This window comes from Bombina bombina, chromosome 4 (assembly GCF_027579735.1).
Source record: "Bombina bombina isolate aBomBom1 chromosome 4, aBomBom1.pri, whole genome shotgun sequence".
Classification (NCBI taxonomy): Eukaryota; Metazoa; Chordata; class Amphibia; order Anura; family Bombinatoridae; genus Bombina; species Bombina bombina.
The window spans coordinates 274,635,211-274,650,079 of record NC_069502.1 but is presented as its reverse complement, the minus strand read 5'-3'; the positions used below and the strand labels follow the sequence as shown (position 1 = coordinate 274,650,079).

At 39.4% G+C, this 14,869-nt stretch overlaps 1 protein-coding gene across 1 annotated transcript in view; it reads left to right on the top strand.

Annotated features, from left to right (window-relative positions):
* Window positions 1-14,869, top strand: part of LOC128656199 (putative serine protease K12H4.7) — a 655,842-nt gene that overhangs the window by 623,054 nt on the left and 17,919 nt on the right. Inside the window, 1 exon segment of the mRNA XM_053709971.1 lies at window positions 5,249-5,457. Within this exon segment, the coding sequence (XP_053565946.1) occupies window positions 5,249-5,457 (209 nt within the window).

Sequence of the window (14,869 nt, the reverse complement as noted above, 5' to 3'; positions counted from 1 at the left end):
GTGTTTAATTCCCTATCCCATCCCCTAGTGTATGTAGGTAAATCTGAAAAGACGTTTTCCAAAACTAACTTGTACAGGGTGGATATTAACTTTTTTGGGCTATCCATGGACAAGCATATCTGTTCAAACAGTGTCAAAGGGCGTATGAAATCCTTTTTGGATCTGTGTGAGAGGATATAATGTCTCATCTGGTGAAATTAAAACCAAGATGTTAGGAATGGCAGATTTAACTGATCTACTTGATGTTTCCTTTTTACCGTATTATTATCTGTTAATACACTAATAGGTATACAGTCCATTAAATTAGGAGCGGTGACGTGCTAATTTTTTACCCGGCGGAAATTCATCATTGTGTAACAATGTAGTGAGTGGTGAATATTTGGTAGATAATTTATTATATAATTTAATGATGAACCTCCAATCATTCCAAGTTTCTTTGGAAATGGAAGATAGGGAAATTAATGGGTGTTAAGAGCTGTGGTATTCCAACATACCGAACCCAAATGTGCTGTCTTAGCTAGTGATATTTCTGTCTGAATCCAACCCTTAAGGTTAAGTTTGTTATATCTACACCACTCTGTGATTCTTTTGCAGGGAGATTGCTAGTTTGTAGGAACGGAGGTGTGGGACTCCTAAGCCCCCCATTTATAGGGAGTTTATACATTGTAGTTTTGCTTATTTGTGGTGGTCTGCAACGCCAAATATATTTGTTTATTATTCTCTGTAGTGTGTCTAATTCTTTTGATATCTTTGGGATGGGGACTGTCTGTAATATATAAAGTGCTTTTAGGGAGTAGTATCATTTTAGCTGCTTGGATTCTACCTGACCAGGATATGTTTTTTGTAAGCCAGGAGGCTGTGAATGAAATTCTGTGATTAATTGACTATAATTAAGTTTACATAATTCCATTTTATCTGATGTAATATGTATACCTAGGTATTTTAAATATTTAGTTTGAAGCTTCAAGGAACATTGTGCTTTGATGTCTTTTAAAGCATCCTGTGACAGATTAATGGGTAAATATTCCGATTTGTTCATGTTGACTGAGAAATTTGAGACTTTCCCAAATTGGGAAAGTTCCTTAAAAACCTGTTGCAGCGAGGTTGGGGGATTGGTTAATGTCATCAGCATAGATAGCTAATTTATGTTGTCTATCACCTAATTCTATTAATTCATTTGCTCTTATTTTAATTGCCAGGGGTTCCAGTGTTAGTATGAAAAGCAAGGGAGAAAGGGGGCACCCCTGTCTTGTACCGTTTCGAATTTCGAACAACTCATTCACCTTCACTTGGGCTGTCGGATTGGTATATAAAGCGAGTATTTTTTTAACAAATGGGATTGGGAAATTAAAATGTATTAATGTGTAGTATAGATCTGTCCAGTCAAGTCGGTAGAAAGCTTTTTCCGCTTCAGTCGATAGGAAAATAGCTGGGGTTTTCGTCATGTTAATGTATTCCAGGAGGTTCAGTATTTTGACTGAATTGTCTTTTGCTTCCCTGAATGGGACAAACCCCACCTGGTCTTGATGGATTAGATTAGGGAGTAAGTTGTTTAACCTGTTAGCCAGAATTTTTGCATATAATTTTAAGTTGGCATTTAATAAGGAGATCGGTCTGAAGTTGGCAGGGATCTCTGCGGATTTACCCAGTTTGGCCAGTACTGATATGTTAGCTTGGAGCATAGAGTCAGGGAAGGGGACAGTCTCTGAAATCGTATTAAACAGGGAGGTCAGGTATATATGAAAGATTTTATAGTGAAGTCCCGAGAATCCGTCCAAACCAGGGGCCTTATTCGGTTTTAGACTTTTAATTGCTTCTAACACTTCCTCGGAGCTAATGGGTTGTTAAAGCATTATATGTTGTTCTGGCTGTAACTGGGGAACTTTGATATCTTTTAAATATTGTTGGCAACTCTGGAGGTGTGATTTCTCAAGTCTGCCTGGGAATTGGTTGTATAGTTTATGATAAAAGAGTTTAAATTCCTCTGCTATTCTACATGAATCTTCAAGATGTTTACCCTGAGCTGCTCTTATCGAATGTACATATGTTTTTTGTTGTTGTTTATTTAATGCCCTAGCCAAAAACTTCCCTGATTTGTTACCTTCCCTATAGAAAGTCTGTTGAAAGTGTAACATCTGCTTTTGTGAATTTATTTGTAGGGTTTTGTTCATTTGTTCTCTTGTTTTTAAGCTTCTCAAGAAGATCAGTATCACCTGGTGTGCGTTTGTGTAAACGGTCTAGATTAGATAACTCCGCCGCCAGAGCAATATATTCCTCCCTCTTATTTTTAGCAATTTGAGCTTTGGCCTTCATGAACTCCCCTCTAATGATGCACGTGTGGGCTTCCCATAGGGTAGTCACATTGATATCAGGGGAATCATTGGAGGCGAAGTAAAATTTAATATGCTTGGCAAATTCTTTAACCTGGTTTTTATCTAAAAGTATTGACTCGTCCAATCTCCATTGAAATGCATTAAGTGGGGTAGATGACCAAGCAATCCTGCATGAAACTAACGAATGATCAGACCAAGAGGTATGTTTTATCTCTGAGTTTTTAACATGTGAAAGAACTATGTGATCCACCAAAATATAATATAATCTTGAGTAGCTTCGATTTGGATGGGAGAAGAATGTAAAATTCTTCTTCTGTGGGTTGACAAATCTCCATGTATCATGCAGGCCCAATAACTGAAGATTATCCCAAATTCTCTAAAGATTGGGGGTCTGAATTCTTATATTCGGGTTGGTACAATCTATAGTGGGATCTAGCTGTATATTCAGATCGCCTGCTACAATTAAGGAGCCCTTAGAGGAAGTGATAAGCGAGTTCGTAACTGATTTAATAAGGCTATCCTGCCTTTTATTGGGTGCATATAAATTTACCAGGGTGACTGGCTTTCCGAATAGGAGACCTGATACACATAAATATCTACCCTCCTTATCACAATCCGTATGTGTCTGCTTAAAGGAGATGGATTTGTGAATTAGGATACTTACTCCGTTCATTTTTTTAGATGGGTTTGTACTGTGAAAATGAAGGGGATAATGCAAGGAGAAGAACTTGGGGATATGATTTATTTTGAAATGAGTCTCTTGTAGCATGAGGATTTGCCCCCCCCCCCCCTTTTTTGTAAATCTGCAATAGCTAGCCTTCGTTTGTTGGGACAATTTAAAACTTTTGAATTTTATGTGAGAATGATTATATATTGTCGGTTCTTACTATTCATGAGGTACCTGCGTGTAAGTACTTAAATCTTAGAACACCCAACAGCCAGAAAACCTCCCTTTTACAATAGGGCGAGTACTTGAAGAAAAAAGTAAATAATTCAAAGACAAACATTATATAAAAAACACATTTTCTATAGACTAAATGAGCATAGATTAACATTTCACAATAAAGGAGAAATATTCTCCCAACTAGTATAGAACTATTTCATACTTTTATAATAGAGGATTTATGAAAATAAACCTTTGGGAGCTTAACTCTCAAATGTTGGACCAAATCTAATATCTCTGAACCTGAAATCATCCTTTGTCGGATAATTGAGCTTGAGCCGCAGATAGCTGATGGCGTGTTTTCCTCTGCCGCACCTGTTGCCACTCTCTTCGTTGTGGAAGTGGCTGTCGCTTGCCGCCTTCTGCTAAGCTTGTGATGCATGTTTGTATGTCTGCAATCTCCAGAGTGGAGATGTTGAGAACTTTGCAGATGTCAAGCATGTCTCTGGGAGAAGAGCACGTCAAGCGCCCCCCTTTCCAGACTATGATTAGGTGAAAAGGGAAGCCCCATCTGTAAGGTATATTTTTCTTTTGCAGAAGTATGGTAAGAGGTTTCATTTCTTTGTGTTTGGCTAGTGTTCTTTGATAAAGGTCAGCAAATATTTGCAGATCTCTTCTTTAGCTTGATAACTAGTGATTCTGACTATAACGTCTCTGGGTGGTTGGTTGTCTTGCGGCTTGGAACGTAGAGCTCTGTGAGCTCTGTCTATTTCCACCTTTGATGGGGTTTCTTCCTTCTTGAGTGCACCAAAGAGGTCCGGCAAGTACTGTGCTAGGTCTGTTGTGGGGATGGTTTCAGGGATACCCCGCACCCTGATATTATGATGCCTGTCCCTATTCTCCACATCATCTATTTTATCTTCAAGTTCCTGTATAGTGCTGTTTTGTTTGTAGATAACAGTGTGTAGCTCTGTGATGGCCGCGGTCTGTGTCTCCTGAGTGCCCTCGATCGTCTCCACCCTGTGGCCCATCTCAGAGATCTCTTTTTTTAGATCACTGATTTCCTCTTTAATACATTGTTTAACTTGGGCTATCAGTGTACCAAAGTCTTTCTCAAACAGGGCTTTTGGAACTGTGATGGTGTCTGCCATTGAGTCTGCTTCTGAGTCAGATGAAGAATATGCAAGTGTGTGTTCAGCATCTTCTATGGCGGTCTTTAACGAAGCCTTTGCCTCTAGAGACTTAAAATAATCATTCACCGATGGTGTGAGGGGTTGTTTCTGCTTAAATGCGGAATGAAGAGTTGCGTTACAGGCTAAGACGCTTGCGGCATAGCTATGCCGTCGTGACTTGTAATACGGGAGACCTGTCATTCCACGCCAATTTTTCAGCGGTATACCCTTACCGCACCAAACCGCAAAACTTGTAATCTGGGTCATAGTCTCTTATGGCATTTATTCAGTCTCAATACATATGGTCCAAAAAATGCAGATAATATGCTAAGTGGAGATGTACAGTTCAGATAAAGCCCAAGCAGATATATCTAGCTAGCGAGGGTGATGTTAGTAATAAGTAACAGGCAGGATAAAATCAAGCAGCATGGAATGGTTAGCATTGCCAGCAAAGCATATACAGATGCACTGACAGCTATATATGTACAGCATAAATAATGTAGATTTAAAGGTAATATGCCATGAATATTAAACAAATCCATGCCCAGAGAAACTCTAGGATATCACTGAAGATACTGAATGATCTCGCCACTTCCAACGCAGTCCACTCAATAGTTGTCTCTTCTGCTGTCTGTACTTTGTTTTATGATGTAATATTCTCTCTTTCCCGGCCAGGAATTTAAGCAGTTGAACAAATATATATATATATATATATATATATATATATATATATATATATATATTTATTTGTCTATCCAGCCATATATTATACCCAAAAATTTTAATAGCCGTTTAAATAGAATTTTTAATTTCAGCACTTTTACATTATATGATAACCTTTTTTTGTTGTTTTCCCATAGGTTTTATGTTCAACAATGCAGCGATATATATGGACCAGCATTAACTTTCTCTGCTATTGCAGACTCTATTCAAGAAACCAATGAATATTATGGTGGCTTTAACATACAGGGCAGCCGAATAATTTTTCCAAATGGATTGATTGACCCTTGGCATGCACTGGGGATTAATGCCAACCTCAGCAGTGAACTTTTGGCGATTCAGATGCCAGGTAATGGTTTTGTAGTTTATCCTAAATATATATATATATATGCAGTTTACTGTTAAAAGTAGATTTTGATGAAATTATTAAGACCCATTCATTTAGCTCAGGAGCGATAAATAGTGCCCCGCTCATAATCTAGCCCATAATATGTGATAGTTTACTCCTCTTTCCAATTATATAAAACATACATTATTTATTTCTTATAAATCTGAGTATCTAATTGTGCAAAACCTTTTGATTAAAAAAATGTATGCATACTTTGTATTGTTTACTTTTGATCCATCACTTTATTTATTAGTTCTTTCCCAAAACCTTGCTTAATTTGCATGATTCCTTCTGTAATTATTAAAAATTGGCAGCATATCCAGTGAGTTTATAGTCTTACGCACATTGTAGATACGTAGAATACTTCTCCAGAGACTGTTTCATAATAGTGAGGATTATGTTAAAATACATATCAATTAATCATTGCCACTTTATTAATTCAAAATGACATCTTAATAGAAAGCTTTTAACCAAAATTGGTTGATTTAATGATAAATCTAGGTATTTAAAGACCTTTTGCATATAAAACAAAAATATTATAAACATAAAGTTGATAAAAAAAAATGCAGATCAGAGATACTCTCCTTAGTCCTTAGTGTGTAAAAATGGACCAGTTTAGGAATAAACCGCTGCTTCAGAGATTTTTTTTTTCTTCCAAACTGGATCAAATGGAATTTTTGAAACAAAACAATACAGAAACACTCAAATAAAAAAAAAGTAAAAAATACAAGTAATACTTTTGTATGCTGCTGAAATTAAACAATCAGCTTCTTTCCTTTGAAATTTAAAATCAACTATTACATATAATTTAACTTATTTTATTTTGTAAATTTTCATATCTGGGGCACCTACTTTTTCTTTTACAAGATATGACAAGTCCACGGATTTCATCCTTACTTATGGGATATCGCCTCCTGGTCAGCAGGAGGAGGCAAAGAGCTCCACAGCAGAGCTGCATAAATAGCTCCTCCCTTCTAAATAGCTCCTCCCTTCCCCCCAACCCAGTCATTCTCTTTGCCTGTGTTAGTGATAAGAAGAGGTAAAGTGAGGTGTTTAGTTTAGATTCTTCAATCAAGAGTTTTTTTATTTTTAAATGGTGCCAATGTGTACTATTTTACTAGAGAGCAGCCTCTGAAGTTATAGCCTCCTGGCTATGGGAACTGGTGGGGTTTTAGCCTCGCTGCTCCTCCCATTATTGTGCTGCTCTGATGTGCTGGTCTTAGAGAAATGTAACTAAGACCCCTCTATCTTCACAGGACCTCAGGAGGAAGAGTGGACCTCTTGACACTGAGTTTTCATGCTGTTCCTCAGCATGGAGGTAAGTGCAGTCTTTTATTTCTGGGGCTCTGCAGCATATCCCAGACCTGACTGTACCCTACCTTTTCCTATCAGGGGCTATGTGCTTAAAGGCTTCCCTTCTCAATATGCAAGTTATTAAGATACAAAGGAATGAGACCTGATGGCTGACGCTGGGAATAGTACCGGAGTTTGGAAAAAAAAAATATTTTTGATAGACTCGGTAAATGTTGGTACATTGTTTATTTTTTACGGAAGTTATGTTTACTCCCACGATGGGCGGGGCTTGATGTTTGCGCGCTTTCCGCACAGTAACTTCTCCATTAGGTTCCGGCTGCCAGCGTTTCCTCACGGCCCCTAAGTTTGCTTGTTGTGATTTCTTTCAAGTGATCTTAGGTGCGCCGTAAGAGATGTGGTAGTGTCGAGCACGTGGAGGCAGGTAGGAGCCGCAGCAGAGCTGCGGCGAGGTGACTGTTCTTTTTTCTGTCCAGTGGGTTACTTAGAAAGCATTAATGACACAGGGAGTGTAGATAATATTAATCAAGGAAGCTTCTCTCTGTCCATTTGCCTATCGGGTGGTGTTAGCGCAGAGGGATGTTGTTAAAGACACAATACTATATTTTTTATAATTTTTTTCTGTGACTCAACCAAACTTGCTTTTGTTTTTTTCCTGTTATCATGGATGACATTGAGCAAAGTACATGTCCCATGTGTTTAGATGCCATTGTGGCACCCCCTGTTACACTTTGTCCTTCATGTTTTGAGAGAGCCTTACAATGTAAAGAGAATTTTTTTTAGTAAAGATATATCTAAAGAATGTTCTCAGACTGATAAGATTCAGGGTATGTCGCAATTTTCTCCCCAAGGGTCACAGCCTTTAACGCCCGCTCAAGCGACGCCGTGTTCTTCCACTGCGTCTGCTTCATTTACTCTGCAAGATATGGCTGCAGTTATGTCATCCACTCTTTCAGAAGTTTTATCTAAGTTACCAGTTTTGCAAGGCAAACGCAGCAGGAAAGAGACCCAGATGTTTCCTGCGACTTCTGATACTTTGATGGCAATCTCCGAGGTACCCTCCCAGGGCTCTAAATTGGGGGGTGGGGAGAATCTGTCTGAGGGGGAATTGTCTGACTCTGGGAGTGTCTTACCCCAGACAGATTCAGAAGTAATGTCTTTCAGATTTAAACTTGAACACCTCCGTCTGTTACTACGGGAGGTTTTGGTGACTCTGGACGACTGTGACTCTATTGTGGTCCCTCCAGAGAAATTGAGTAAGATGGACAGATATTTTGAGGTTCCTTCATATTCTGACATTTTTCCGGTTCCTAAGAGAATTTCGGAAATTATTGCTAGGGAATGGGAAAGACCGGGTATCCCGTTCTCCCCTTACCCTATGTTTAAGAAGATGTATCCTATAGCTGACGCCGTTCAGGATTCTTGGCAGTCGATTCCTAAGGTGGAGGGAGCCATCTCTACCCTGGCTAAGCGTACGACTCTCCCTAGAGAGGACAGCTGTGCTTTCAAAGATCCCATGGATAAGAAATTAGAGGGTCTTCTCAAGAAACTTTATGTTCACCAGGGATTTCTCTTACAACCGACGGCCTGCATTGTAACAGTCACGACTGCGGCTGCTTTTTGGTTTGACACTCTGGAAGAGTCTTTTAGGGCTGAGACTTCCTTAGAGGAAATACAGGATAGAATTAAGGCCCTTAAGCTGGCTAATTCTTTTATTACGGATGCCGCCTTTCAGATCACCAAATTGGCGGCCAAGAATTCAAGATTTTCCATTTTAGCAAGAAGAGCCTTATGGTTAAAATCTTGGTCTGCGGATGTGTGCTCGAAATCTAAGCTCCTGGCTATTACTTACAAGGGAAAGACCCTGTTCGGGCCTGACTTGAAGGAGATCATTTCTGATATCACGGGAGGTAAGGGTCATCTGCTCCCGCAAGACAAAACATCTAAGCAAAGGGGACGACAGAGTAATTTTCGTTCCTTTCGTAATTTCAAAGGAATCCCCCTTCCACTAAACAGGAAGGGAATTATTCGCAAGCCAAGCCCACCTGGAGACCCAGCCAGGCTTGGAACAAGGGTAAACAACCCAAGAAGCCCGCTGCTGCTCCCAAGACAGCATGAAGGGATGGCCCCTGATCCAGGACCTGATCTAGTAGGGGGCAGACTTTCTCTGTTTGCCTAGGCTTGGATAAGAGACGTTCAGGATCCATGGACACTAGAAATCGTGTCTCAAGGGTATCAGTTGGAGTTCAAAAATTCCTTACCAAGGGGAAGGTTTCTTCTTTCACGATTGTCTGTAGACCAGATAAAAAGGGTGGCGTTCCACTATGGGAGTAATTTGTCTCGTTCCAATACAGGAACAGGGGCAGGGGTTTTACTCAAATCTTTTTGTGGTTCCCAAAAAAGAAGGAACGTTCCGACCCATTTTAGATCTCAAGAGTCTTAACAAGTTTCTCAGAGTTCCATCTTTCAAGATGGAGACTATTCGGACAATTCTTCCATTGATCCAGGAGGGTCAATATATGACTACCGTGGACTTAAAGGATGCATATCTTCATATTCCTATCCACAGAGATCATCACCAGTTCCTGATGTTTGCCTTTCTGGACAAACATTTTCAGTCTTTGGCTCTTCCCTTCGGGCTGGCCACGGCACCCAGAATCTTCACAAAGGTTCTAGGGTCTCTGCTGGCGGTTCTCAGGCCGTGGGGCATTGCAGTGGCGCCTTATCTGGACGACATTCTGATCCAGGCGTTGTCTTTTCAGCTGACATAGTCTCATACCGACATTGTTCTATCCTTTCTAAGGATTCACGGGTGGAAGGTGAATCTAGTTCACTAATTCCACAGACAAGGGTTCCTTTCCTGGGAACTCTAATAGACTCTATATCCATGAAAATCTATTTGACGGAAGTCAGAAAGTTAAAGATTCTGAATACATGCCGATCCCTTCAGTCCAATCCTTGGCCATCAGTGGCTCAATGCATGAAGGTAATTGGATTGATTGTGGCGGCAATGGACATCATTATGTTTGCTCGTTTTTATCTCAGACCTCTACAACTGAGCATGCTCAGACAGTGGAATGGAGATTATGCAAATTTGTCTCCTCAGATAGATCTGGATCAGGAGACAAGGCACTCTCTTCTTTGGTGGTTGTCGCCGGATCATCTGTCCCAAGGGACGTGCTTCCGCAGACCCTCATGGGTGATAGTGACAACGGACGCCAGGATGGGGTGCAGTCTGGAATTCCCTGAAGGCTCAGGGTGTGTGGACTCGGTCGGAGTCTTTACTTCCGATCAATATTCTGGAGTTGAGAGCAATATTCAATGCGCTTCAGGCTTGGCCTCATTTGGCTTCGGCCAGATTCATCAGATTTCAGTCGGACAACATCATGACTGTGGCTTACATCAATCATATCAGGGAGGAACAAGGAGTTTCTTAGAGATGACAGAAGTATCCAAGATAATTTGGTGGGCAGAGGCTCACTCTTGTTATCTGTCAGCAATCTACATCCCAGGAGTGGACAACTTGGAAGCGGATTTTTTTAGCAGACAGACGTTTCATCCGGGGGAATGGGAAGTCCATCTGGAGGTCTTTGCCACCCTGATTCTCAGATGCGGCAGACCCGAGCTGGATCTTATGGCATCTCGTCAGAATGCCAAGCTCCCGAGATACGGATCCAGGTCCAGGGATCCTCAGGCTGAACTGATAGATGCCTTGGCAGTGCCTTGGTCGTTCAACCTAGCTTATGTTTTTCCTCCATTTGCTCTACTTCTTCGGGTGATTGCTCGAGTCAAACAGGAGAGGGCATAAGTGATTCTCATCGCTCCTGCGTGGCCTTACAGGACTTGGTATGCCGATCTGGTGGACATGTCATCTCTGCCATCGTGGAAGCTTCCATTGAGGCAGGACCTTCTTATTCAGGGACCCTTCCATCATCCGAATCTAATTTCTCTGCAGCTGACTGCCTGGAGATTGAATGCTTGATTTTATCTAAGCGAGGGTTTTCTGACTCGGTCATTGATACCTTGATTCAGGCGCGCAAGCCTGTTACTAGAAAAATTTACCATAAGATATGGCTTAAATATCATTATTGGTGCAAATCCAAGGGTTACTCTTGGAGTAAGGTTAGGATTCCTAGGTTTTTATCTTTTCTCCAAGAAGGTTTGGAGAAAGGGTTGTCAGCAAGTTCCTTAAAGGGACAAATTTCTGCTTGGTCTATTTTGCTACACAAGCGTCTGGCAGATGTTCCAGATGTTCAATCCTTTTGTCAGGCTCTGACTAGAATCAGGCCTATGTTTAGACCAATTGCTCCTCCTTGGAGTTTGAATTTAGTTCTTAATGTTCTTCAAGGGGTTCCTTTTGAACCTTTGCATTCCATAGATATCAAGTTATTATCTTGGAAGGTTTTATTTTTGGTTGCTATTTCCTCTGCTCGCAGAGTTTCTGAGCTATCTGCATTACAATGTGATTCTCCTTATCTTATATTTCATTCCGATAAGGTAGTGTTGCGTACCAAAACTGGATTTCTTCTTAAAGTTGTTTCTAACAAAAATATTAATCAGGAAATTGTTGTTCCTTCCTTGTGTCCTAACCCTTCTTCTAAGAAGGAGCGTCTGTTACATAATTTGTACGTAGTCCATGCCTTGAAATTCTACTTGCAGGCGACTAAGGATTTTCGTCAAACATCTTCCTTGTTTGTTGTTTTTTCTGGGAAACGTAGGGGTCAGAAGGCTACGGCTACCTCTGTTTCTTTTTGGCTGAGGAGTATAATCCGTCTTGCATATGAGACTGCTGGACAGCAGCCTCCAGAGCGAATTATGGCTCATTCCACTAGGGCTGTGGCTTCCTCATGGGCATTTAAAAATGATGCTTCTGTTGAACAGATTTGCAAGGCTGCAACTTGGTCGTCTCTTCACACTTTTTCCAAATTTTACAAGTTTGATACTTTTGCCTCGTCCGGGGCTGTTTTTTGGAGAAAGGTTCTTCAAGCAATGGTGCCTTCCATTTAGGTTCCTGTCTTGTCCCTCCCTTTCATCCATGTCCTATAGCTTTGGTATTGTATCCCATAAGTAAGGATGAAATCCGTGGACTCGTCATATCTTGTAAAAGAAAAGAAAATTGATGCTTACTTGATAAATTTATTTCTTTTACAATATGACGAGTCCACGGCCCACCCTGTCATTTTCTAAGACATGTTTTTATTTTTGTTTTACTTCAGTCATCTCTGCTCCTTAGCTTTTCCTTTCTCTTCCTAACTTCAGTCGAATGACTGGGTTGGAGGGGAAGGGAGGAGCTATTTATATAGCGCTGCTGTGGAGCTCTTTGCCTCCTCCTGCTGACCAGGAGGCTATATCCCATAAGTAAGGATGAAATCTGTGGATTCGTCATATCGTAAAAGAAATACATTTATCAGGTAAGCATAAATTTCCTTTTTTTTTTATTAATATATGAGCCCTGTGATACTTAGTTTATAATATTGGTTACTCATATATCTACCATAGATTTATGGAACTCCAAATTTCCTCTCTTCATGTAATAAAATTCTTATAAGGCTTGATTATAATGCACCTCTCTGATCCATGTAGAGATAATGGAGGAGATAACGGGAGGAGTACTTTTTTCCACATCTTCAGGATAAAATTTTTTTTTGCACAGTTAACATTTGATTCAAGCAGTTTGTAGGATTTTTCTTTCTCTTTTTTTTTTTTTTTTTACAGAATAGTTTAATATTACCGAGTAGAAGTCAAATATTTTATCTTTTTTCATTATTTTCTTGCTTATCCTTAATACCTCTTTCCAGAAGTATTCTATTTTTTTTTTCTTCCAAACTAGGTCAAGTGGAATTGTTGAAAGTTACTTTTCTTTCAGAGTCCATGAGCTAGTGACGTATGGGATATACAATCCTACCAGGAGGGGCAAAGTTTCCCAAACCTCAAAATGCCTATAAATACACCCCTCACTACATCCACAATTCAGTTTTACAAACTTTGCCTCCTATGGAGGTGGTGAAGTAAGTTTGTGCTAAGATTTCTACGTTAATATGCACTTCTCAGCATTTTGAAGCCCGATTTCTCTCAGAGTACAGTGAATGTCAGAGGGATGTGAAGGGAGTATCACCTATTGAATGCAATGGTTTTCCTCATGGGGATCTATTTCATAGGTTCTCTGTTATCGGTCGTAGAGATTCATCTCCTACCTCCCTTTTCAGATCGACGATATACTCTCATATTCCATTACCTCTACTGATAACCGTTTCAGTACTGGTTTGGCTATATGTGGATGGGTGTCTTTTGGTAAGTATGTTTTCATTACTTAAGACACTCTCAGCTATGGTTTGGCACTTTATGTGTTTATATAAAGTTCTAAATATATGTATTGTACTTATATTTGCCATGATTCAGGTTTCAGTATATTTAATTTTGCAGACTGTCGGTTTCATATCTGGGAAATGCATTTTTTAGGAAATGTTTATTTTTTCTTACCTGGGGTATAGTCATTTTTCAATTGACTGTCATTTTAAATTTGCGGGCAGAATTAGGCTCGCGAGGGCGCAAAATGCCAAACAATATTGCGTCATTTTTGGCGTGAGATTTTTTTGGAGTGAAGTTACGCTCAATTACGCAAATTCATCATTTCCGGCAGTCCTTTCATAAGGTTGCATCTTCAATGACGTGAGTATGTCATTTTTTCTCTGTTTGTGCGTCATACTTGGCGCCAAATATTTTCATTATTTTAAACCCCATTCCTATATGTCTCTTGCCTTTTTTCTCTATCAGAGGGCTATGCTGTTTGCATTTTTGTCCCATTCCTGAAACTGCCATATAAGGAAATTGAGAATTTTGCTTTATATGTTGTTTTTTTCTCTTACACTTGCAAGATGTCTCAATCTGATCCTGTCTCAGAAATCACTGTTGGAATCCTGCTGACTAATACCAGTTCTAGCAAAGCTAAGTACATTTGTTGTAATCTTGTGGAGATTATATCTCCAGCTGTGGTTTGTAATAAGTTGTCATGATAAACTTTTACATGCAGAGAATGTGTCCATCAGTAATAGTACATTGCCTGTTGCTGTTCTTTTAACATCTAATGTACTAGATATACCTGTGAATTTATAAGAATGTATTGCTGATTCTATTCAGAAGGCTTTGTCTGCCATTCTGCCTTCTAATAAATGTAAAGGTCTTTTAAAACTTCTCATAAAGTTGATGAAATTTCAAATGACCGACAACATACTGAATTATCCTCCTCTGATGAGCATCTATCTGATTCAGAAGATCCTTCCTCAGATATTGACACTGACAAATCTACTTATTTATTTTAAATGGAGTACATTTGTTCTTTGTTAAAGAAGTGTTAATTATATTGGATATTGAGGAGACTAGTCCTCTTGATATTAAAACTAGTAAACGTTTAAATTTTCTTTATAAACCTCTTGTGGTTATTCCAGAGGTTTTTTCAGTTCCTGATGCTATTTCTGATATGATTTCTAATGAATAGAATAGGCATGGTACTTCTTTTATTCCTTCTTTAAGGTTTTAAAATTTGTATCCTTTGCCAGCAGTTAGATTGGAGTTTTGGGAAAAGATCCCCAAAGTTGATGGGGCTATCTCTACTCTTGCTAAACGTACTACTATTCCTATGGAAGATAATATTTCTTTTAAAGATCCATTAGATAGGAAACTTGTATCTTGTCTAAGGAAAGTTTATTTATTTTCAGGTCTTTTTCTTAGGCCTGCAATTTCTTCGGCTGATGTTGCATCTGCTTCAACCTTTTGGTGAGAAACTTTAGCGCAGTAAGTATCGGATCATGATTTGTCTAGCATTGTTAACTTGATTCAACATGCTAATAATTTCATTTGTGATGCCTTTTTTTGATATTATTAAAATTGATGTTAAATCTATGTCTTTAGCTATTTTAGCTAGAAGAGCTTTGTGGCTTAAATCTTGGAATGCTGATATGACTTCTAAGTCCAGATTGCGATTTCTTTCCTTCCAAGGTAATAAATTATTTGGTTTACAGTTGGATTCAATAATTTCAACTGTCACCTCGGGGGAATGGAGTTT